Source organism: Pseudonaja textilis, chromosome 15, assembly GCF_049901715.1.
Source record: "Pseudonaja textilis isolate UNSWEBS1 chromosome 15, rPseTex1.2, whole genome shotgun sequence".
Taxonomy (NCBI): Eukaryota; Metazoa; Chordata; class Lepidosauria; order Squamata; family Elapidae; genus Pseudonaja; species Pseudonaja textilis.
Window position 1 is genome coordinate 1,721,173 of NC_142004.1, and position 23,371 is coordinate 1,744,543.

The following is a 23,371-nucleotide window of genomic DNA, read 5'->3' on the forward strand; positions in this document are numbered from 1 at the left end:
TCTTGGGTGGAATTGGGAAAAGCGGCTGCTGGACTGGAAGCTTCTTCCTCACGACACCCATCCGTGGCGGGGTTGTTGGGGGGTTGCAGGGAAGCGCGTCCGAATAGTTTGCCCATTTTTGGCTTTGGCCATTGTTTGTCTTGTACTATTTTCTCTTCTGGTGCTGAAGGGCAGAGGGAGCTTAGAATGCTCCCCCCGCCCCCCCCCCCTTTGTTCCTTTTTCCTCCTCCTTCACTCTAATGCAGTAGAAAAGGGAAATGGTGACCAAGCAATATAAATAGACCAAGTCAATAAAAGCCCTCTAGGGGAGTTTTTAAGAATAGAATAGAAATTCTTTATTGGCCAAGTGTGATTGGACACACAGGGAATTGGTCTTCGGTGCAAATGCTCTCAGTGCGCAAAAAGAAAAGAGACATTCGTTGAGAAGAATCATCAGGTACAACACTTAATGATAGTCATAAGGTACAAATAAGCCATCAAATCATACTAGGAAAGAGTCCACATAAACCGTAAGGATACAAGCGACAACGTTACAGTCATACAATGCCAAGTGGGAGGGGAACCGTTGATAAGGAGTGATGAGAAGATTAACAGTAATAGTAGTGCAAACTTTGTAAATAGTTGGACAGTGTTGAGGGAATTATGTGTTTAGCAGAGGGATGGAGTTCAGGGAAAATCCGTCCTTGTTGTTATGGTGTGCAGGGCTCTATCAGCATCGTTTTGAGGGAAGAAGTTGAAACAGTTTATGTCCAGGATGTGAGGGGTGTGGAGATATTTTCCCAACCCTCTTTTTGACTCGTGCAGCATACAGGTCCTCCATGGAAGAAGGCAGGTTGGTAGGAATTGTTTTTTTCTGCAGTCCTAATTCCTCTCTGGAGTCTCTGTCTGTCCTGTTGGGTTGCAGAACCAAACCAGAGAGTTGAAGAGGTGCAGATGATAGACTCAATCCTTCCTCTGTAGAACTGGCCATCAAAGAATATCTACAAAAATTACAAATATACAATTTAAGTTGAAAGATCGTACGACACAGGTGGTCCTCGACTTACAACAGTTCGTTTACTGACCGTCTGCAGTTTACAACGGCCCTGAAAAAAGTGACTTAGTTTTTCACACTTATGCCCGTTGCAGCATCCCCATGGTCACACGGTCTAAATTCAGGCGCTTGGCCACTGACTCGTTTTTATGGTAGTTGCGCAGTGACACAAATGAAGGCCGCAGAATGAGGCAAATCTTTCACTTGGCAAATGCTTCACTCAGCAACATAAATTTGGGGCTCCATGGTGGTCGTAAGCCGAGGACAGCCTGTAATTGCCCTTCTCAAAGGCCGGGCTACTCCCCAAAGTGGCGTCCCCTTAGCCGATGAATAAAGGATCCCATTTTCACGGTAACCGTGCCAACTTACCATGGCTACACGCTGTGGTTTTCCCTCTGTGTCTCTGATTGCTGCCAGTTGCATAAGCAGCTCCTGTAGGGATGAAGGAGCTGAGAATTCCCTGCAGGAAACCTAGTGGGACCTGGTGCGGGGAGGCTGTTCTCCGTGACAGGATCAGTCACTTAGGAGGCAGTACCGCCTGGAGCTCTGGGAAGTGAATCTTGCATGAGTGTTCCATACAGATTTTGCGTGGGTCGTAGGAGCTCCTAAGTCAGAGGTGTCCCAACTTTCAAGACCTGTTAGACACCCCTTTAAGGCCTGGCCTGTTTAAGACCAGTGGGCTTCCAACTCCCAGAATTCACCAGGCAGCCACATCTTCCAGTTGCCGAGGTTGGACACCCTGTCCTAAAGGATAGTAATGTTGGCTGTCGGATACTGGTCACTGCCAGTCTTAAGAACAAAGAACTATATCAAAACTCGGGTGCTTCTGTGTTATTTTTTTTTTAGTCTCCCTGCCCACCACCACCACCACCACCACCCCGCCCCGAATCTGACAGAATGCAGCACTGTTTTAAGCACACCTTCCGCTTGGCTGCATGTTACCAAGAATATCCATGCCAGAACGGAGCCGAGATTGATCCTGATTGGGAAGCCGTTCCCATTGGCTCAACCAAATGCCAGCGGGAATCATTAGCGCCTTCCTACTTGTATTGGAGTGAAAGTAGGACAGTCAGCTGGGTTTACAGAATGAGATTTCTCCCTGAACTTAAAGGTGGGGAGTAGGAGGCATAACCTACCAACTTATTAGAAGAGGAACTTCCACATTGTATGAGACTTAACACCACACAGGTACAAAAGCAAAGAAAGGCATGGAATAATACTCTGAAATAAAAACAGTCCAGCAAGAGAGAATTGCTTTTTGAATAAACACCCAATATTATTGTGCTTACTCTGATACGCATTGCACATCTGGAAAAATATTTGAATTTCCTGCAGCTCGCTTAAGCTCACGTGCCTTTTTTTTTCTTCTTCTTCCAACCCACAGTTGGGGACAAAGTTCCTGCTGACATCAGAATTACTTCTATAAAATCAACAACTCTACGAGTAGACCAGTCGATTCTCACAGGTAGGGGGCTCTCAAGAGAAAAGTGGTGCTTCTTGGGGATCTGTTGCAAACATCTGTCCTTGATGGCAAAGTCCTATTATGGTGGTCATGGTGAAGATGACCTGTCTTATTTTGTCCCGGGTCCATCTTCCTTCCTTTCTCTCTCTCTCCCACCCCTCATGGAAAGTTAATTCTGAATGAAAGAGTCCCTCCTGTTTGGCTTATTTAAAAGTTGGACCCAGCCTGTTGTGTCAGCTTTCCTCCTGGAGTGTTGTAGTTGTATCTGGCTTATTTCCATTATTCCACAATGGCTCGTAAAAGAAAAACCCAGTACAGCCCATAAATTATATTAGAATGGTGGGGGGGAGGGGGAGTGGACGAAACAAATGGGGGTTGTTTTGCTAAACACTGCAGGAAGTATGTCCAAAGGGCAGAGAGAATTCACACTTCCACACTAAGGCACTTGACCTTTTTTTCCAGGTGAATCTGTCTCGGTAATTAAACACACGGATCCTGTGCCTGATCCTCGCGCAGTAAACCAAGACAAGAAAAATATGCTTTTTTCGGTGAGTAAAATCCTGGCCCGCGTGTCTTTTGTAGATCATTTGATGCCTGCTTCATTTAAAAGCAAAATTAGCTTCTCCTCACTCTGTTTAGAGCTCCCTGACAACGTTGCATCTATCGTGATCGTTTAAATCAGTGTTTTTTTCAAACTTGGCGACTTTAAGATGTGTGGACATCAACTCCCAGAATTCCTCTGGGAAATGCTGCCTGGGGAATTCTGGGAGTTGAAATCCACACGTCTTAAAGTTGCCAAGTTTGAAAAAAAAAAAAACCACCGATTTAATGGTCACCTTGAACTGAGCCTTAAAAACTCTCTATATTTTAATGTCTGAAATGCTATAGGGTTTCCTGCCTGAGCAGCAGGTTGGGTTAGAAGACCTCCAAAGTCCCTTCTAATTCTATTATTCTATTCTATTTTAAGGTGCATATAAGTTGTTTTCAGCTAACCTTTGTAATTTATCAGCCATAAAATGAAAAAAAAAAATGGAAATCTCTTGCAAATGCTCAATGCTTCCCTCCTTATCTGTGGTTTCCTTTGGGGGAGAGTTTTTAAAGCGTTCTCTTTGTGCTGAGAACAAGAGTTTTCTGGTGTTTGAGCAGGAACTTACACATCACCAATCAATTGCTACTCAAGAATTTCATAACTGGAGTCCTGGCTATTTTATCTGATTTATTATCCTGGCATTAACAGCTCCTGCTGTTCCTGCGTCTGGCAAAACAGCTGAGAACCATTCCCCCCCCCTCCAGCCCCCCCTTCCTTTCTTCTGCCTCTGTTCCGAGGTAGTCACCCCAATTAAAATTTATGTCCTCTTCATCCAGCTCCCTGGATGGACTTCAGAAGCTGTTCCTTGAGAACGTGGAGTGAGTCCTCAGAAGTTTACAATATGTACACCCGTCTTGCCAACCATTGACCGGCTCGTGCCAGTTTATGGAAACCGGTTCAGTTGGTTTGAATGGAAAGGGCGTTGTGTAAATACCACTGCTGGTTTTGTTTTTTTTAAAAATATGAGTAGTGCTTACACTAATAAACTCAGGTCCTCCCTGTGGGACTCAGATCATCTTTTGCACAATGATCTCATTACGGAATTGCAAAGCAAATCAAGCAAGCCTGTTTTTTCAGAAGCTGTTAAGACATGTCTAGACCAGGCGTGTTCATATAGATATATATATATATATTATATGCATATATAAACTATGTTATATATTTTATATATAAAACAATTCCTCTTCACTCGGTGGCAGCCCAGGCTTGCTAAAAGATTGGACACGCTTGGTGTAATTTCTGATCCCATCCATCCATCCAATTTCTCTGCTGCTCTCCTCTCCTCTCTTGGTCAGCCTTGATAGCGTTGCTTGAGCGTTGATTTCCTTTGCAAATGCCCGAATTCGATGGTTTCCTCATCCAGGGTACGAACATTGCTGCGGGCAAAGCCATGGGGGTCGTCGTGGCCACGGGGGTCAACACAGAAATCGGCAAAATCCGTGACGAAATGGTGGCCACCGAGCAAGACCGGACTCCCCTGCAGCAGAAGCTGGATGAGTTTGGTGAGCAGCTGTCCAAGGTCATCTCGCTGATCTGCATCGCCGTCTGGATCATCAACATCGGCCACTTCAACGACCCCGTTCATGGCGGCTCCTGGATCCGGGGCGCCATCTACTACTTCAAAATCGCCGTGGCCCTTGCAGTGGCCGCCATTCCAGAGGGCCTGCCCGCCGTCATTACCACCTGCCTGGCCTTGGGCACCCGCCGCATGGCCAAGAAGAATGCCATCGTCCGGAGCCTTCCCTCGGTGGAGACCCTGGGCTGCACCTCGGTCATCTGTTCCGACAAGACGGGCACTCTCACCACCAACCAGATGTCGGTTTGCCGGGTAAGCTGCTGCTTCGCTTTCTGTGGGTTAAGAAGGAAGACTGGTAAAAATTGGGGTGGACTGTCTGCCTCGGTCTCTCTGGTCCTAGAACTGATTTGATTTTTATCAACCACTCTCGCAAAACTGTCTTTAGAGAAGCTGCCTTTATTTCGAGGTCATTCAATAAGCCAAGATACAAGTGTTAATTTAAACCAGAGACTATCGATTCCTAACATTTTTTTTTTGAGTCACCTCGATGTTAAAGTGGTTTTATTTTATTTATTTTTTAATTTGTTTTTATTGTAGTTTTCAAAAGCACAAATCACATTAATATTCATAACAATGATTTTGCATCAATAAATACACATATCTTATATATCATATATACATGTCTATATTAATAATCTCTTAAAATCTATTTTATTTACAGTCATCCATTCTTTTTACTCTTTACGTCTATTTTTTTAGCCATTCATACCATCTATCTCATACTGCATAATATTCAGAATCTTCTTTAGCTTTCATTTCCATTGTGAGTTTATTCATTTCTGCACATTGCAATACTTTTTGTATGACTAAATCTTGTGAAGGGATATTAGCTCCTTTCCATAATTGTGCAAAAACTATTCTGGCTGCTGTCAAGATATGCAATATAATATATTTAATCTTTTTGGGATATTGGCCTGTAATTATTCCTTAACAAAAAGAATTCTGGTTTAAATTCAATTTGATATTTGGTGATGTCTTGTAGCCACTTCTTTATTTTAACCCAATATTTCCTGGTCTCAGGGCATAACCACCACATATGATAATAAGTACCATGTTAAAAGTGCTTTTAATATGCTCCCTTCTTCCCATTAACCCAGCCAGTTCTGTTCACTTTGAGAAGATAAAAGAAGGCTGGGGGGGGGAAAAACAGGTCTTGGTTTCTAAAACCTAACGGTGGGAGGTTTATTCTCGTCCCAGGCAATTCTCTAGGGAAGACGATCAGAGCCCCTGTGAAATATTGATTAAATTGCCTTTTCCCTCCAAGGCAGTCTGGAGGGAAGGAAACTGCATTCTTGGGTAGCGAGGAATTCTTCTCTTTGAAGGGAATCCCCTCCGGACGGCCATCCTGGGAGCAGGATGTTGAGATGACCGGGCAAGAGCCAACAGCCATAAAAACGTCAATAGATTTTTCTGGGTCTTTTCCACAGCCGAAATGAACCTCCCTTCTCCCTCCTGATGGGCTGCTTACCTATGCGCCTTGCCTCCTTGGCCGCTCACAAAGAGCGCACAAAGCCGCTGCTCATCTGTATTCCAAGAGAGGCGCTTTGCAGGGATCTTGCATAACCGCCCGTCTTTCAGTGGGTCGAGGCCAAACAGCGGAACGACTCCGCCACAAAGCAGCTCCCGAGCCTTTTCTTCTCCCAGAAAGCATCTTTGGCAGGGCAGAAAAATCCTTGCTTTGCCTTTTTTTAAAAAAAAAAAAAACCCTCTCGTCCAATAATGCTTGTTTCATCAGGCAATGCAGAAAAACATTTAATCCTGGACATTGTGGGGCTGGTGAGGAATGGCCGAGCATGTCAAAGCTACTTTATGTGAAAATGTCTCTTCGGCAAGCTTAATGATGCTGGGAAAGGGAAAGGATTTTTCTCCATTAGGGTCTGTTGTCAAACCGTAGCTAGTCCAAGAGGGTGCAATTTAAATTCTTGAGACTTACACGGTGCTGAAGGTGGATAGTAACAGCAAAATGGCCCAAATCCAAGTTGGATATTGCTTGGTGAGAGGACTTGGGGAAGGAGGTGGGGGGAAGGACCTAAATTAAGACCGTATCATCGTTATGTTCTTTTTTTTTTTACGTTTTTGGATCGCCTAGACCTGTGGAAGAAAGGAAAAAAATTAACACGTTTGCACGCTTTTCATGCAAAAGAGCTTCCCTTTCTAGCTGGCTTCTGCGAATTGAGCTGAAGCATCTGCCTGACAGAACTGCCTTCCTTCGCTCACTAGATATCAGTCTGCCGTACATTATGCGGGGAGAGAACTTAGGGGCTGCGGAGGGCAGACAAGGGGGGAAACTGAGACGGAGACCTTGGAAATCAAAAGCGATAGTCGAGACATCTCGAGTCAAAGGTCCTGGGAATGGACCATCTAACCAACCACAGCATGGAGAGTTACCCAAATATCTTCTCTGAATGTGACTGGACAATGGGGTGATAACGGGGGAGGGGGGGTGAGACAGGGAAGGAAAAGCTAACTAGGGGGAGGAAGAATCAAACTCTTCGTATACTGTAACTACTTGGCTTTAGTCAGAGGAGCCTTTTTGCCACAAATGGGAGTCGAGGGTCTTCCTTTCTGAAGGGATCAGGTTGTACCAGGTCTGACATCTTCTGATTATTGATGTGAGACCCTCTTTTTGAATGGTAGGAGCACAAGAGGTTCAACCAGCAGCTTGGGAAAAAGGCTTCATGTGTTGTTCTAGTCAGATGAGAAGGAAGGAAATAGGGCAAGGTGTAATTTCAAGGGACAACCGGAAGAGCTTATAGGTGACCTATATTTTCAAAAGTGCAGCTTGATCTTATTTTAAAGTAAAACACGCTTCGTTCCTAAGTGCAAGCAGGCTGATCAAACTTTGCGTCTTTAATGTGACAATGTTCTAGATGGCCTCAGCTAGCTGAGCTTAACCACACCCTTGTCTCTCCGGCAGATGTTCATTGTGGACCGTGCGGAAGGGGATAGCTGCTGTCTGAATGAATTCACCGTGTCTGGGTCAACGTACGCTCCCATCGGAGACATGTGAGGACGTTCATCCTTTCTGTTGGCCAGCTTGTCCATCTCCTGGCCTCTGGGTGTGCGGTGTGGCCAAGCCTAGAATTATGGGGCCCAAAAGGCAAATAGATGCTATAAAGGGGGACTGGTGTCAATCTGTAGATTTAAACCCTCTCAATCTTCCTTTGGGGAAGCAGGAAACCTGCGCATGGTTTGAGACATGTTACTAATACTTGCTGTCTGTCTCTTGTCTGGGGAGAATATGATAATTCTCTACCGTACCCTTTTATTTATACGTTTATTTTGAAAATATAATCCAAAAGGGTCTTTCAGAGTTAGCTTTCTGTTCTGTAAGTGTCGGCCCCACACATGAACATTCAGTTAAATGGATTTATTGCTAAAAGCCTATGTACTGGAATCTTCTTGACTAACAGTCCTTTTGATGGCATTCATCCAATTTTGTAAAATTTCCAGCTCTTAAAAGCGATTTTCATCAATTTGCTGCCCTCTTATGATTTTATTTTATTTTATTATTTTATTTATTTTATTATTTTTGAACCTGCTCCAATTTGTCTGACTCCTCCTAGGATCCAATTAGTTCACAGATGAATTAGGATTGTCTGAAATTTCATCTCTTCCCCCCCCTCCCCCCAATTCTTCCCCAAACAGTTACAAAGACGATAAGCCTGTCAAATGCTGTATGTACGACGGCCTCATTGAATTGGCCACAATCTGTGCCCTCTGCAACGACTCCTCTCTGGATTTCAATGAAGTGAGTAGCCTTCGAGAGAATTGCCTAAGCAAAACTCTTCTTGCGGTCTTGCATGTAATTCTTCCGTGCTGGTTTGAAACACAGGAGCGCCCTTCAAGAAAATAATAAGCCCGTTAAACTAGCATGGAGTATAAAGAATGGGAATTAGGGAGCAGACCTCATGAGGAATGGAAAATCTGGGATAAAAGGCTTGGTCTCCCGTAGTTCTCTGCTAAAGCCTGGGTACACGCCAAGCGAAATTAATATAACTTGGACCTTTGATGTCACTGCTTTGCTTTTCATATTTCCTGTTGATCATATCTCATTCTTTTGTGGACCTTAATGATATTTTTACGGGGCTCATAAGCCAGTCAGAGCTGCTGAAACCCTATATTGCATGGCCAAATAAACTCCAGATCTTCTCCTGATTTTAATTGGCTCAGGTCAGCATGTGTGATGATGACCTGGGGCATGGTACAGAGGCAACCCAGTCAGCTGACAGTGGAAAGCGGCCCTTTATTGCTCCAAATGTTCCCCAAACGCTCCCATATTTGTGGCAAGTCCCAGAGCAAGCAGTCCTGCAAACTCCCAACTGTCTACAGCACAACAAACCCTACTAATTCAGCATTTGTTCCCGACAAATGCCCCTCCCCACAACGTCTCCTTAAATCTCAGGTGTGCCTTGTTGAAGAGGGGCAGGGTGCTTTCCTCCCGAGTTGTCGGATCAGCCTGAGCTGTTCCTGCCTTCTGTCCAGTCTCCATGCTCGAGGATCAGGAGGGGGTGGTCCTTGCTCACTGTCTGAACTCTGTCTCTGGTGTTCACTTCTTAGCCTCTGTTGGTCATCCTGCCCCTGTTCCTCCCTGCCTACAAGCCGCCCCAGTCCTGAAAGGCCCTGGCCTGCCTCAGCCTGTTCCTCCCCATTCTCCTCCCCATTCTCCTCCCCATATCTCCACCGGCTCATCTTCCTCCACAGATTCAGGCTCCGACGGGAGCCATGACAGCATGCTTTGTTCAGTGTCATTCCATCTCTTGAGTTGGCCGATCCCACAGGTGATTATGAATGACTCTTCTGCTTCGTGTCAACAGTGGCTTTTTTTCTTTTTTTTTAAATTAAAGACGAAGGGCGTTTACGAGAAGGTGGGCGAAGCCACGGAGACAGCCTTGACTTGCCTGGTGGAGAAGATGAACGTCTTCGACACGGACCTGAAAGGCCTGTCCAAGATCGAGCGGGCCAACGCTTGCAATTCGGTCAGTCCTCCTACAGCGCTGGGCCTCTGGGGCAACCCAAGTGCTTCCACGCGCACTGATTACAACCCAGTCCTGACTCTTCCCTGCGCAGGTGATCAAGCAGCTGATGAGGAAAGAATTCACGCTCGAATTCTCCCGGGATAGGAAATCCATGTCCGTTTACTGCACGCCCAACAAGCCCAGCCGGACAGCCATGACCAAGATGTTTGTGAAGGCAAGTTACCCTGGAGGGGGGGGGGGAATACATCACCGAAGGGGCACCAGAACAGATGGGCCAGATTGCAGGCGGTCCTGGACTTACAACCATTCATTTAGTGGCGGTTGAAAGTTACAAAGGCACAGGGAAAAGGGGACTTACGACCGTTTTCCACACTTACGGCCACTGCAGCATCCCCCAGGGTTACGGGGATTTGGATGCTTGGCAACTGGCTTGTATTTGTGACGGTGGCCGTGTCTCTGGGTCATGGGATCCCCTTTTGCGACCTCGTGAGCAAAGTCCCTGGAGGAACAGATTCATGTAACATCCGTGTAAGTGACTTAACACCTGCAGTGATTGACTTAACCACTGTGGCAAGGAAGGTGATCAAATCAGGGGAATTCACTTAGGAACTGGCTCGCTCAGCAGTGAAAATTCTGTTTTGGTCCTAAGTCGAGGATGCCCTGTACACCACAACACGACTCTGGGTTTAGGTGACCTCTTGGCATCTCCTTCGTGAAAGGGCTTCTGGGACGAAAAGGTAAAAAGTGCCTGCAGGCTGAATTGGTTCCTCTCTCGCTCTCCCGCAGGGCGCTCCAGAAGGAGTGATTGACAGGTGCACCCATTTCCGAGCAGGCAACATGAAGATACCCTTAACCCCGGGGATTAAGCAGAAGATCATGACCGTCATCCGTGAGTGGGGCACCGGGAAGGACACACTGCGTTGCCTGGCCCTGGCCACCCATGACAACCCCCCGAGAAAGGAGGAGATGAACCTGGAAGACTCTGCAGGCTTCATCACCTATGAGGTTGGTTTGATGTCAGGTCGAAATTAGAGGGAGGGAGGAAAGAAAGAAAATTAGGGAGAGAAAGAAATTAGAAAAAGGAAGGGTGAAAGGGAAGGAAGGAAAGAAAATTGAGAGAGAGAGGAAAGAAGTTAGAAGAAAACAAGGGCTAAAGGAAGGAAGGAAGGAAGGAAAGAGATAAGAAGGAAAAAAGGAAAGACGTAGCAGATTACATGTTTAAAAGTTGCAAAGTAATAAAGATAAATCTACATCCTTGTCAATCTCCACTTTGGGATCTCTGGCTGTTGCAGTGTGGGCAGCTTCCTTCTGCTTGGGACCCCTTGACCGCCTCTGGCTTTGCTCCCCTTTCAGACAAACCTGACCTTCGTGGGCTGTGTGGGAATGCTGGACCCGCCCCGCATTGAGGTGGCCTCCTCCGTAAAGCTGTGCCGGCAAGCGGGCATCCGTGTGATCATGATAACCGGCGACAACAAGGGGACGGCGGTGGCCATCTGCCGGCGCATTGGCATTTTTGGCGAAGAGGAGGACGTCACCACCAAAGCCTTCACCGGCCGGGAGTTTGATGAACTTTCGCCAGCCGGCCAGAGAGATGCCTGCATGAATGCCCGCTGCTTCGCCCGCGTGGAACCCTCCCACAAGTCCAAAATTGTGGAGTTTCTCCAGTCCTTTGACGAGATCACAGCAATGGTAAGTGTGCAAGTGGGGAGCTTTTGTGCACTGATAAACGTGTGATGGGGTGTTGGGTCTTGTTGGGTTCGCCGGCAGCTGATGCAGACAGTGAGGACGAAAGGGAACCAGACTGGAGAGGACTCGGATGAGGGTCCTCCATCCGATGCAGAGACGGGGCCAGGACCATCTGGGAGTGGGGTGCTGACTCTGGAGCCTCCATGGTCTGGCAGCAGCGAGGCAGAGGAACAAGGGGAGCCTGTTCCCAGTGTGCGTGTGCACAGAGCTACTAGAAGGCGAAAGCAGCTGAGGGAGAAGGGGCGACTCGGGAGTAAGGCTGGGAGGTGGTTGCCCCTCCCAGAAGGGATAAAAGTCAGGCCTTGGTGACGAAACCTTTGCAGGAAGCAAAGTCATTCCATCGGTTCCCAGTCCTCCTTGAAGCTCTGTGTACTTTGGTTGGTTTTTTCTTGTACTTGTTGGTTTCTTTTATAGTTAATTGGATACTTCTGTATTTGGCAGCACCTCATAGAACTGAAAGGTGGGTGCTTATCTCGGGGGATTGTGTCTAATGAGTTTTGGCTGGGAATGCAAATAACGCCCAGCGTTGCGTTAAAATAGGTTTGATTTTACACTCGGTTTGGGTTTCCTTCATTTGGTCGAAGCCTGGTTCAGAACAAGTCTTGAGGAAGCATGCAGCTTACAACCTCGGCTTACAACCATTTGTTCAAAGTTACAACGACCCTGAAACAAGTGGCTTACGACAGTTTCCCACACTTACGACCTTTGCAGCATTCCCCATGGTCACGTGATCAGAATTTGGAGGCTTGGCAACTGGCATGTACTTATGCCAGTTGCAGCGTCCCGGGGTACGTGATCCCCTTTGGTGACCTTCTGACAAGTAAAGTCAAGGGGGAATCCAGGTTCACTTAACGACCGAATTACGAGCTTAACGGCAGGGATTCACTTAACCATTGCAAGATAGGTTGTAAAATGGGGCAGAACTCGCTTAACAACGGTCTTGCTTAGCAACAGAAATGTCAAGGACTTCCTTTTCGGGGCGGGGAGGGGGGGGATGAATAAAAGTGGAATTTATTAATTATTCTCAGACTCCGGAAGGGTTCCGGAGACGTTTCAGCCAGTTCCAGGGCCCCAAAGCTAAATCTTTTGGCTGGGCATCCTGACCCAACTTAAAACTTCTCCCAGACAGGAGACGGCGTAAATGACGCCCCCGCTTTGAAGAAGGCAGAAATCGGAATCGCCATGGGATCCGGCACGGCCGTGGCGAAGACGGCGTCGGAAATGGTGCTGGCGGATGATAACTTCTCCACCATCGTAGCCGCCGTGGAGGAAGGCCGGGCCATCTACAACAACATGAAGCAATTCATTCGCTACCTCATCTCCTCCAACGTCGGAGAAGTGGTCTGGTGAGTAACCCGGGCGTTTGCAACTAGGAGCAGAGCAAGGGCTGGATTCCTCCTGGCAGCCTCCATGGGTATCTATCGCGCCCTCTGGAGAGAGAGAAGGTTGACAGGGAGCCCTTTCCAGGTCTTGAGATCAGGCCCGTCTAGATGGGTAACGGGGTCCCCAAGGTAGCTTAAAACTGGAAAGCTGTTTTCAGCATCTAGAACAACCGTGGCAATTTTAAGGCTTGTAAACCTCAGCTGTATTATTATGAAATTTTATTGGCTGCCCATCATGTTTCAAAGCTGCTCTGGCCAGCTTACAAGATAAACAGGGCTGACTGGGGAATTCTGGAGTTGCCAAGGTTTGGACTAGCCTTAAAGGTAAAGGTGCACATTTGTGGCAGTCATTTCCGGCTCTAGGGGGCTCTGGTGCTCATCTCCGTCACAAAGCCGAAGAGCCAGCGTTGTCCGAAGACGTCTCCGTGGTCATGTGGCCAGCATGACTATAAATGCCGATAAGGCACACGGAACACTCTTCCCTTCCCACCAAAATAATGGTCCCTATTTTTCTACTTGCATCTTTTAGGTGCTTTCAAACTGCTAGGTTGGCAGAAGCTGGGACAAGGACTCTGTAACGCGGCCCTAGGGATTCAAACCGCCAAACTTTCTGATCAACAAGCTCAGAGCTGCCGTTCTTTTATTCTTAGATAAGGACTAGCCTTATCTAAGAATAAAAGAAGGGAGGGATCCCAGAGACCTCCCTCCATTGGGGACACTTCACCTTCTCGGGCAGGGTCCAAGCCTCCCTTCCTGCCGTCCGCTTGCTCACTTCTGAGAGCATGAAGAATGAGAGACCAGCTGCTGATCCGTGGGGTTTAACTTTCAAGCATCATAGCTTAAGACACTCCTTGGCATTAACATGGCTTAACCTCTGTTCTTCTTCCTCCTCCTCCTCCTCTAGCATCTTCCTGACCGCTGCTCTGGGCTTCCCGGAAGCTTTAATCCCTGTCCAGCTGTTATGGGTAAACCTTGTGACTGACGGACTTCCCGCCACCGCCCTGGGCTTCAACCCCCCCGACCTGGATATCATGAGCAAGCCCCCTCGTAACCCTAAAGAGCCCCTCATCTCCGGGTGGCTCTTTTTCCGTTACTTGGCGATCGGATGTGAGTGTTTTGCCTGAGTGCCACTGAACTAGAGAGAACAGAGCTTGTTCCCCCTTAATTCAGTATTTTTTTCCCCATCTTGGCCACTTGAACAGCAGCAGGGGTGGGTTTCCATTTCCTATGCTGGCTGGGGAATTCTGGGAGTTGGAAGTCCCCCCCCTTCTCCAAGTGGCCAAGGTTAAGTAACAGTGCCATAATCAGACAGGCATAAAAATCAGTTTTGTACGGGCTGCATCTGTTTCTTGGCTATTTTTTAAGAGTTGCAGTCAAGTCAGTGGTTCTTTCAGATCAGGACCTCCAACTGATCTTGTCCTTGGATTGCTTTGTGTTAAATACAATTTCAAGTCTGGTTCTTAGCCAAGGATGAACGCAACAAGCATCCCAAAAGACACAAGGCCATGTTTTAGCGGAGTCCCCCAAGGCTTTGTACATGAAATTCCTCTCACTCATACAACGTGGGCCCATTCAATACAGACCCCCTTTAAATACCTATGGTCCATAGGCCATGGCCACAGGCTACCAAAACTCAACTCAAGATTTAAAGCAGTAGACTGCCTCAAACATTGCAGCCCCCTCCAGGGACCTGCAGATCATAGGTTGAGAACCACTGACTTGGCCCCTTTGCTGGATTTGTTCCGAGTCAGAGATCTGACGTGGGAGGGAATCCAATTGTGAGGACTTGACCAATAAGACCTAAACTTGCAGAACAATGGCAGACTCAAGAATCCGTGGACCATCGGGGGGGCGGCTATTAACTCCGTGGCGCGAGACTTACCACGCTTTTTCTTCTCCTCAAGGCTACGTCGGAGCTGCCACAGTGGGTGCTGCTGCTTGGTGGTTCATAGCTGCGGATGGGGGCCCGAGAGTTACCTACTACCAGCTGGTATTTCCTTTTGATATTTTGGTCCTTGGCAACTCGTCTTCCAAAAGAAGCTTAGCTTTTTTTGCTTGCAACCTGCCTACGTGGCGTGTCACCGGAAGACGGGCTCAAAAAAACTTGCTAAAATCCATCCGCAAGTATTGCGGAAAATCCTCTTATTCATCCGAGGAGTCCCTGCTTAACAATAATAATCTGATTAGAAACCGTGGGGTTTTTTTTTTTAAACTGTTCTTAGCGGTGTTGTACCATTGAGGGTGCTTTGGTGAATTTAGGGTAGAGAAAAAGATCAAATTTGGCCCTGGGAGAGTTTTGTTGAGATTAACGTTGCCTTCTGCTGTTTTTCAGAGTCATTTCCTGCAGTGCAAAGAGGACAATCCAGAGTTTGAAGGGGTCGACTGTGTGGTGTTTGAGTCTCCCTATCCTATGACCATGGCGCTCTCAGTCTTGGTCACCATAGAGATGTGCAACGCCCTCAACAGGTTAGGGTGCCTGAAAGGAGAAAAAGATGTCTTTCTCTGTCTTTTCCTTCTCCTCTTCCATCTATCCTCCCCCTCTTTCTCCTCCTCCTCCATTTAGCAGTCTTACTAGGCCCTCCAGAGGGATTGAACCGGAAGTCCTGCAGCTCCATTCTCACGAGCTTTCTCTTTTCCTCCCTCAGCCTCTCGGAGAACCAGTCCTTGATGCGGATGCCTCCGTGGGAGAACGTCTGGCTCCTGGGATCCATTTGCTTGTCCATGTCTCTTCACTTCCTCATCCTTTATGTAGAACCATTGCCAGTAAGTCCCTGCCACTCACCCTGGGGGAGTGGGGGGGAGGGGAGTGGGTCCGGGGGTGGGGGGAAGCAGCATCAGAAGCCCAGCTTGCTAACCCATGGAGAGTTAGACTTCTCTCGCAGCTGCTCTTTGCAGAAACGAAAGCGGACGGTGTGCCGTTAAAGAGCACATCGCCCAGGCACTCTACAAACTAGCTATACTCCAAAGACTTAAGGCCTTCACCCCATTCAAGGGCGAAGGAGAAAAGCAGAAGCTCATCCTGTCTTCACCTGACTCGCCAAGGTCTCCCTGAGCATCTGGCTAAGGCCTCTTTCTCAAGCTCAGCATCTCTTAAAGTGGGTGGACTTCGATTCCCAGAATTCCCCAACCATCACAGGAAGTCCACCCGTCTCAAAGTTGCCCAGATTGAGGAAAAGCTGGCCTAGCGCCAGAAAAGCAAACACGGGTGGCTGAGGCTTCCTTTTAACTTCTTTATAAACACATAAAAGTAAATTTTACAATACCAGCTGTAGATTTCTCCAACGTGGAGCCAACTCAGACAGAAGCGGACACGTTACAGGTTCAGAGCAGAAGAGCAACTCAGGAGCTCAGGAACAGGCAACAGTTTCACTTGAGTTCAGCAGGCAAGCGGGACTCACAGCAGAGGAGAGAAGCCCTTTCGCCTCCCATAGACAGACTCAGAGCTCAACGCAGCTTCAGAGCTGTACTTCTAGTTTCAGTTTCCCAACAGTCCTCATTGGCTGACTTGGTCGCTGTGCCTATTCATTTTGGCTGACCTTGTTACCGTGCCCTATTCCAGTGCATGAGTACACTCTCGACACTAGTGAATTCTGGAAGTTGAAGTTCACAGTTCACACCCTTTAAAGAGACGCTGAGGTTGAGAAGCGCCGACCTAGCAAATTCGGGGACTTGGAAGCTCCATCCCTTCGCACAAGCTCTCCCGCCCTGACCTTCCTCTTCCTCCCCCTCCTCTTTCCCCAGCTGATTTTCCAGATCACCCCTCTGAACGTGACCCAGTGGCTGATGGTGCTCAAGCTCTCTCTGCCGGTGATCCTGCTGGACGAGACTCTTAAATTTGTGGCCCGTACTTACCTAGAGCCGGGTAAAGATAGTGTGCCGCCCACCACCATCACCAAACCGCGTCCTTTGTCTGCATGCACCGAAGGGATTTCCTGGCCGTTCGTGCTGCTCTCCTTGCCGTTGGTGATTTGGCTTTATAGCACAGACACTAACTTTAGTGACATGTTTTTTTCTTGACCTGAAGTCCTGTTAGTGGTAGCTTGGCAGTCAGAGGTGTTTAACTTAAAAGGAAAGGAAAGGAGAAAAGAAAAAAATACCAATTTTTAAAAATTGTTCCAAGCAATTTGTCTTATTCTGCTGAATTTTCACATTGAACATGTTTGCCGGTGACTGAGGTTTCCATATCCTAGACTCTGGGTTTTTCCTCTCTGTTTTTTTTTCCTTCCTTCCTTCCTTCCTTCCTTCCTTCCTTCCTTCCTTCCTTCCTTCCTTCCTTCCTTCCTTCCTTCCTTCTTCCTTCCTTCCTTCCTTCCTTTCTTTTTCGTTCCCCCTGACCCCTGTGGGGGAGTGGGTGTGTGTGTGAGTCCTCTTCTTCCCCACCTACCCCCACTTCTTTTATACACGAACTAGAGTGTCCATCGACATGTACAGAGAAATTAAACACTATTTTATGCAAATATTTTTTTGTAGAGGAGACGCATGTACAGTGTTCTGTTTCATAGTTCACTCACCCTTGTAAAAACGATGACGGGGCTGGGGGCTTGTGGGGGGGGCGGGGAGGCAGGGACCAACGTTTTGAGAAAACCATGACTGGTGGCAGATTTTAGGGAATGGGTGTCGTGCAGGATGGGACGTTTTCCTCCCTTAAACCAGAAGCATGCGAACACTCTTCATGTCTGCTGCATGACTGAACACCTCATCCTAATTTGTCATATTCCACCGGGCGTTTTCTGCACTGGAAAGACCAGGCTGCTGCCTCCGTTTTTCTCCTCCTCCCATCCATTGATCCTATTTTCTCCTTCCTTCCTTCCTTTTTCATTTTGTTTCATTTTTCTTTTTTTTGCATTTGCCGCACAGTTATCCTTTATAGATTCCCAGAAGTATCTCGTTTACGCTCTGTGCTTCTTCCAGAGGTAACTTTTTGATCTCGCCGGGGCAGAAAACGTCATTTTGAGAGGCATCCCGCTAAAATTAGGTGGTGGTTTTTTGTTTCTTGTTTTCATTTTTTCGTTTTTTCATTTTGTTTTGTTTTTTTCGTTTCTATCCCCGATACGTGTAGAAGTTTTTGTTTTTCTTTTTTTTTTAAAAAAACCAAACAAACAAAAACAAAAAGCAGAAGCAAAACTATTTATTTAAAAATATCGTCTGTATTTTTACTGTAACCAAGTTGTTTCACCAGCATTGCCCTCTTTGGGAAGGGACGGGAGAGGAAGAGAAGAAGGAAGGAAGGAAGGGGAGAAGGCAATCTGGATGGACTTTAAGCAAGCAGCAAAAAAATAAAAGAGAGAGAGAGAGGCAGAGAGAGAGAATAAATTCTTTTCTAAAATTGAGATCGTTTTGTTTGGCATTTTCATTTCTAACCTAAATTCCATTTTAATTCTTGCGTCAGGTCTTGGGTTTTTTTCCTCCCTCCCTGTTCCATTACCGTTATTACTCGGGGCATTTACAACCAAATCTGATCGTTGGCTCAGATTTGTGTGTGTGTGTGTGTGTGTGTGTATTTTTTTTTGAGAGCTGGGATTTCTCTCTGGGTTTTCCCCCCTTTTTTGGTCAGGTCTGTTCATTCTCCATGCCACCTTGTCGAGGAACCATCTGCTCGCTAGCCGCATCTCGGGCTGCAGCAAATAAGTTGACAACTTTTGTGTCTGTGTGTCTGTGTGTCTGTGTGTGTTGCAAAAAAACTGTAAATACCACGTAACACAATGAACATACTGTAGAGAACTCTTTTTATTCCCGCCCCCTCCCCGGCGTGGCACTAACCACCATTGTTCTCTTGTGATCGATGTCTGTGCATGATGTTTGTTTATTGCCTCTCCAAACCTGAGTCCTGTATTGATATGTAAGTTCATTAACAGTCTAACTGTGTGGTGTTTCTCTCCAATGCCTTCCAACATTTCACCGACTGAAGTGAGTATCTCTCTCCCATTTCGATGGCGGTGCGTATAGCTATGTATGTAACGGGAAACATGAGAGCCCTGTGCTGTGTGCCCTTCCAGAGACCTCAATAAACAAAGGCTCACGTTCTTTCCCCCCCCATTGCAATTTCTCTAGCCTACAATTTCTGCCTTAGCGTCGCGCAAAAGCCTTTCCCGTTTCCCTCGCCTTTTTTGCTGATTTCAATCTCGAGAGACTCAACCGCTTGCCTTTCTTCTTAAAATCCCCGGGGCCCTTTCAGAGCCAGCAGATCCACCACGTTCCCTTCTCAAAATATTTAGCCGTCCCAAACGCAGGATCTCTCTGGGGTCCTTGATGCTCTCTGAGCTGGGTGGTTTTCTTGCAGACATTTCATGACCCAACTAGGTTACCTCACCAGTGCCGGAAAGGAATGGGTTTTGCAGAGTGCGGGGAGGAAGAAGAGGAAGGGAGAAAGACGAGGAGAAAGACTGTATGGTCCTTAGTGCTGTCTGAGCTGGGTGGTTTTCTTGCAGACGTTTCACGACCCAACTAGGGAACATCATCAGTGCTAGAAGGGAAAGAGGTTTGCAGAGTGGAGGAGGACTGTAGGGTCCTGGATGCTGTCTAAGTTTGGTTGTTTTCCTGCAGACCTTTCATTATCTGACTAGGTAACATCATCAGTCCTGGAAAGGAATGGGATTGGTGGAGAGGAGGAGAAGCGGAGGAAAAGGAAGAGGAGGCCTCTGAGAGGCTGAGCTCGCCACTCTCAAGCTTGGTGCTCTCTGAGCTTGGCTGCTTTCATGTAGGCATTTCATGACCCAACTAGGGAACATCATCAGTGCCATCTATCTATTTTCTATTTTTTATTTATTAAGCAAGTATTAGATAACAGGTATAAGTATAAGCATGGTTATGAATACATGAAATGGATATGAATAAAAAAAGAAACAATAGGACAGGGACGGTAGGCACGTTGGTGCACTTATGCACATCCCCTACAGACCTCTGTCTTCAACTCTTGGTCTAGCGAGTGTTTTGTATGCTCCAGTTAGTAGTGTGATATTACCAGAGAAAAAGCTACGTAAGATTAAGTTAACAACTCTTAATGCCTTTTTGGCTATGTAGTTACAGCGGGCTCTAGCACTTAGGTCATTAGAGATGAATACTCCAAGGTCCTTGGCATAGTTGGAGTCATCAACAAGATCTTGACTATTCAGCTTGTATTTTATTTTCTGATTATTTTTTTCTGCCAATATGTAAGACAGAGCATTCGTTTGTTGAGATTTGAAGTTGCCATTTGTTTGACCATTCTGATACACCGTCGAGGTCATTTTGAAGGGTAGCAATATTGTCGGTGGGGTTGAACAGCTTGACATCACCTAGCAGGGTCTCTTTGTCAGCCCTTGGCTGTTCCTGGGCTTTGCTTGAAAGGTGCCCCCATATGTAGGAAAGGCTCTGCTAGGAAGAGAATGCCTGGCCTTCTACGGAGAGACGGGGCTTCTTAGGTGGTCCATACCAAAGTTTGGCCCACATTCTCAAGACGGGCTTGATTTAGAAGGCGGTTAGACAGTCTGGACTTGCAGCAGCTGAGCCTGGAAGGTTAAACTCGTCTGCAAGGTCGAGGGGTCGGTCCCTCCCTCTGCGGTTCTTCCGATGGCACCCAGGAGAGCCATTGCTTGGGGTCTCCACGGCAAGGGACCCTGCTGGAGGAACCCCAGGGGGAGGGGGAGGTTTCTGGACTCTCTCCTAGGGGAGGGGGCTTCCACTTTCTTCGCACAAACAAGAAGGTGCGTTACACTAGCAGTCATTTGTCATGCCCAAGCTGAGGCTCCATTCTGCAAATACCACCCAGCCCAGCATCCTTATTCCCTCTTCCGCCTGCCTCGGGCCACAACCGACTCTTAAGGCGGCAGGATGATCTATTTTTAAAAGCAGAGCTGAGCTGCCCTGGTCTTCGTTTCTCTCCCCTTTTTCTTTTATTTACACAATACAGCTGTCCTCTTCAATCAACAGGACGGGGCTCGTTGCTGTTTCTAAGTGGCTTCTGTGTACAGATTTTACAGCTGCTCGGTTTTGACCTCCCCCCCTCCCCTTTTTTTTCTTTTCTCCCGGGGGGGCATCCCAAAAAGAGGTTGGGGATCTTCGCTCTGTGGTGATCCTAAAATGACACAGGACAGCCCAATAAAAGACTTCGCTGCATGCAAGGAGAAAGCAGGGAGAGACAAAGCATGCAACAGTGATGCAGATTGTCTTGTGTCCTCACACTTGTCTCGTTGTACATCTTGCACTGCTTAACCATCTCTGCTCATAGCTTAGAAGCCCATTTTTACCCATCAGCAGATAAATAAATAAAACCTCCCCCCAAAGAGCTGGGTACTTTCTGGCACACCCTTCTTAGCCTACGACAAAAGGCAGAGTGGAAATGTTTTATTCAGAGGGAATGGATCAAACAGGCACCGTAGAATAAATCTGGTCAAAAGATTCCGGGGAGGGGGGGACGACAACAGAGCTAATGGGTAGATAGTTGGTGGACAGGTTGATCTGCAGTTCTGAGTATTTGCTAAGAAATTTTCTTCCGTTCAAGAAACGAAGAGTGAGGCCAAGCAAAACCAGGCAGATTCCTAACCTGCCGTGACAAGTTGCTTTTGGTTTGAACAAATGCCCTCTGAAATTAATATATATTCTTTTAAAATCCGGAGAAAGCTCAAGCGAGCTAGTCATTCTGCAAAGCACAATGGGTGGGAAAGTCTTGACGTGAAAAACCCAAACGGTTTAAAACAAGGTTGCATTGAGTCCTTAATCTGACTCACTCTTAAATAGTGATGGATTAGATTAGATGGATTAGTTGGGCTCCAGATCTTTGGGGTTCAACCCCTCCCCAAAGAGAGGGGTTACAAGCCCCCTGTTTGTACTGCTGGGGTCTTAAAGGGTAGGTACAATTCTGAAGAGTTGTCTCAACTCCACAATTGGCTGTATTTGTGTCTTGATCCACTAACCAGCTTGCAGCTTTCGGGTGGATGGAAACTTGCTAATTCTAAACCTCCTCTTAGTTTTTTAATTCTTAGTTCTTTTTCCACTAACCTGTATTCTCCTGTTGAATTGTGGGAAGTTATGATCAATTGCCTATCGCTACTAAGTCTTAAAGAAAAAGCAATCTTTTGCTTTTATTATGCTTTCTTTATCTGTCTTTTATCACTAATGTTTTCTCTCTCTCTCTCTCTCTCTCTCTCTCTCTCTTTTTTTCTCTCTCTCTCTTTTCCTTTGCAGTGAAACTGGAGTAAAATCATTTGGTCCTAAACCAATTTTTGCAGAATTGTAAGGTTAATTTTCTTGCATGTGTCTTTAGCAACGCATCTGCTGAAAACATCTGCATGAGTCTTGTACATGGAAAAAAAAAAACTTTAAAATGCCTTCCCGAAAGCGAAGGAGGAAAAAAAAAAATTGAACTGCAAACTTGTGTTCCGTGAAGGAAGTGTGTGGTGCTCTTACAACTAAAAGTTTATATATACAGATCTACCAAACTGTGCAATATAATTTTTAACTGATAAAACAGACCTTTGCAAAAGATGTTCTGGGAATGCATGAAGACAAGGCTCCCTTAATCTGCTGAGCAAGAAATATGAGTGATGACCAGCCAAGTTTCCCCACCCCCCTTTTCCATATTTCATTGTGTAAAATGTTATGATCCTTTATCAAATGTACAGTATTAGACTGTCGATGCATGCTTTGCAGTTGTACGTAGCCGATGACCTCTATTGTATCTTAAAAAAAGTTTAACAGTTTAAACAGCTCTGTACAATATGCAGTTCTATTTATACAGATCATTGATGGATGGTACCGTTCCTGAAATGTTTTAAAGGAAACTCTTAAACCTTCAAATTCCATAACTTCAGCTTCTTCTTCTTTTTTTTTTTTAAAGGAAACAAACAAAATAATAATAACCTGGAGTGTGCAAATAGATTTTTCTTTTTTGCACTGTAGTCATGTAACTTATTTTAAATCTAAAGTCGTTCGGTGCAATACATGAGTCGTGATGCATTTGATCTGAACAAGGCGTGTAAAATCTCGAGGGCTTTCCAGCCACTGCGAGCAGGAGGCGCACTCCTGTTTTCCTTCCTTGATATTTTTTTCTCGGATGGGGTTTCAAAACGCGAGTTGGCTAGCCCTTGGGAGACACGCCGTCGTCTGGATCCTACCTGGAGGGAATTCCCACGGGCGAAACGCGGCCAAGGCTGTGTTGCGTTGGGAGCCCTTTGGATCCATTTCTAAGATAGCATGTGTGACTTTTTTTTTTTTTTAGAAGTTGTAAATAACGTCTGATGGAGCATCACAACTACCATCCTGGTTTCGGGTAAAATAAAAAACTTATTCTACAGTAAAACACCCTTTGCCTCTGATGTATTTTCAAGGTCTGGAGTTTGGACGCCTCTTGCTTTGCAACTAGGCCAGAGAGCATCAGAATCAAAGAAACGTGGTGTCAGGATTCCAGTAGTTACCCCAATTCAATCATGAGTCTCGAGCAAAACTCCTAAAACTTCAAAGGATTTATTAGAAATCAACATGTCGGCATGATCTGGGCGTAGCCAACTCCGAGAGACATAATTCACTGTCACCCTTGACCCTGCTTTTTCCCTCCACCCCTCTGGGTGTATCATAATTCATATTCTCCAATGAACCACATCCTTAGCCATCCATTATGCTCTCCAATT

General features: G+C 46.4%; 1 protein-coding gene across 2 annotated transcripts in view; it reads left to right on the forward strand.

The window, feature by feature from the left end:
* ATP2A2 (ATPase sarcoplasmic/endoplasmic reticulum Ca2+ transporting 2) overlaps positions 1-23,043 on the forward strand; it is a 40,181-nt gene extending 17,138 nt beyond the window's left edge. The window contains exons 6-21 of one of the 2 annotated variants that reach the window (XM_087913006.1): positions 2,418-2,498; positions 2,958-3,043; positions 4,448-4,912; positions 7,578-7,666; positions 8,309-8,411; positions 9,508-9,639; positions 9,731-9,853; positions 10,426-10,644; positions 10,993-11,328; positions 12,511-12,731; positions 13,672-13,874; positions 14,672-14,757; positions 15,100-15,233; positions 15,413-15,530; positions 16,509-16,629; positions 21,930-23,043. In XM_087913006.1, coding sequence (XP_087769132.1) covers positions 2,418-2,498; positions 2,958-3,043; positions 4,448-4,912; positions 7,578-7,666; positions 8,309-8,411; positions 9,508-9,639; positions 9,731-9,853; positions 10,426-10,644; positions 10,993-11,328; positions 12,511-12,731; positions 13,672-13,874; positions 14,672-14,757; positions 15,100-15,233; positions 15,413-15,530; positions 16,509-16,629; positions 21,930-21,943 — 2,531 coding nt within the window. In that variant the 3' untranslated portion in view covers positions 21,944-23,043. Of the gene's footprint in view, positions 1-2,417; positions 2,499-2,957; positions 3,044-4,447; positions 4,913-7,577; positions 7,667-8,308; positions 8,412-9,507; positions 9,640-9,730; positions 9,854-10,425; positions 10,645-10,992; positions 11,329-12,510; positions 12,732-13,671; positions 13,875-14,671; positions 14,758-15,099; positions 15,234-15,412; positions 15,531-16,508; positions 18,787-21,929 lie in introns of those variants that run through there. The other variant, XM_087913005.1, reaches the window with a different exon arrangement.
* The last annotated feature ends 328 nt before the right edge of the window (positions 23,044-23,371 follow it).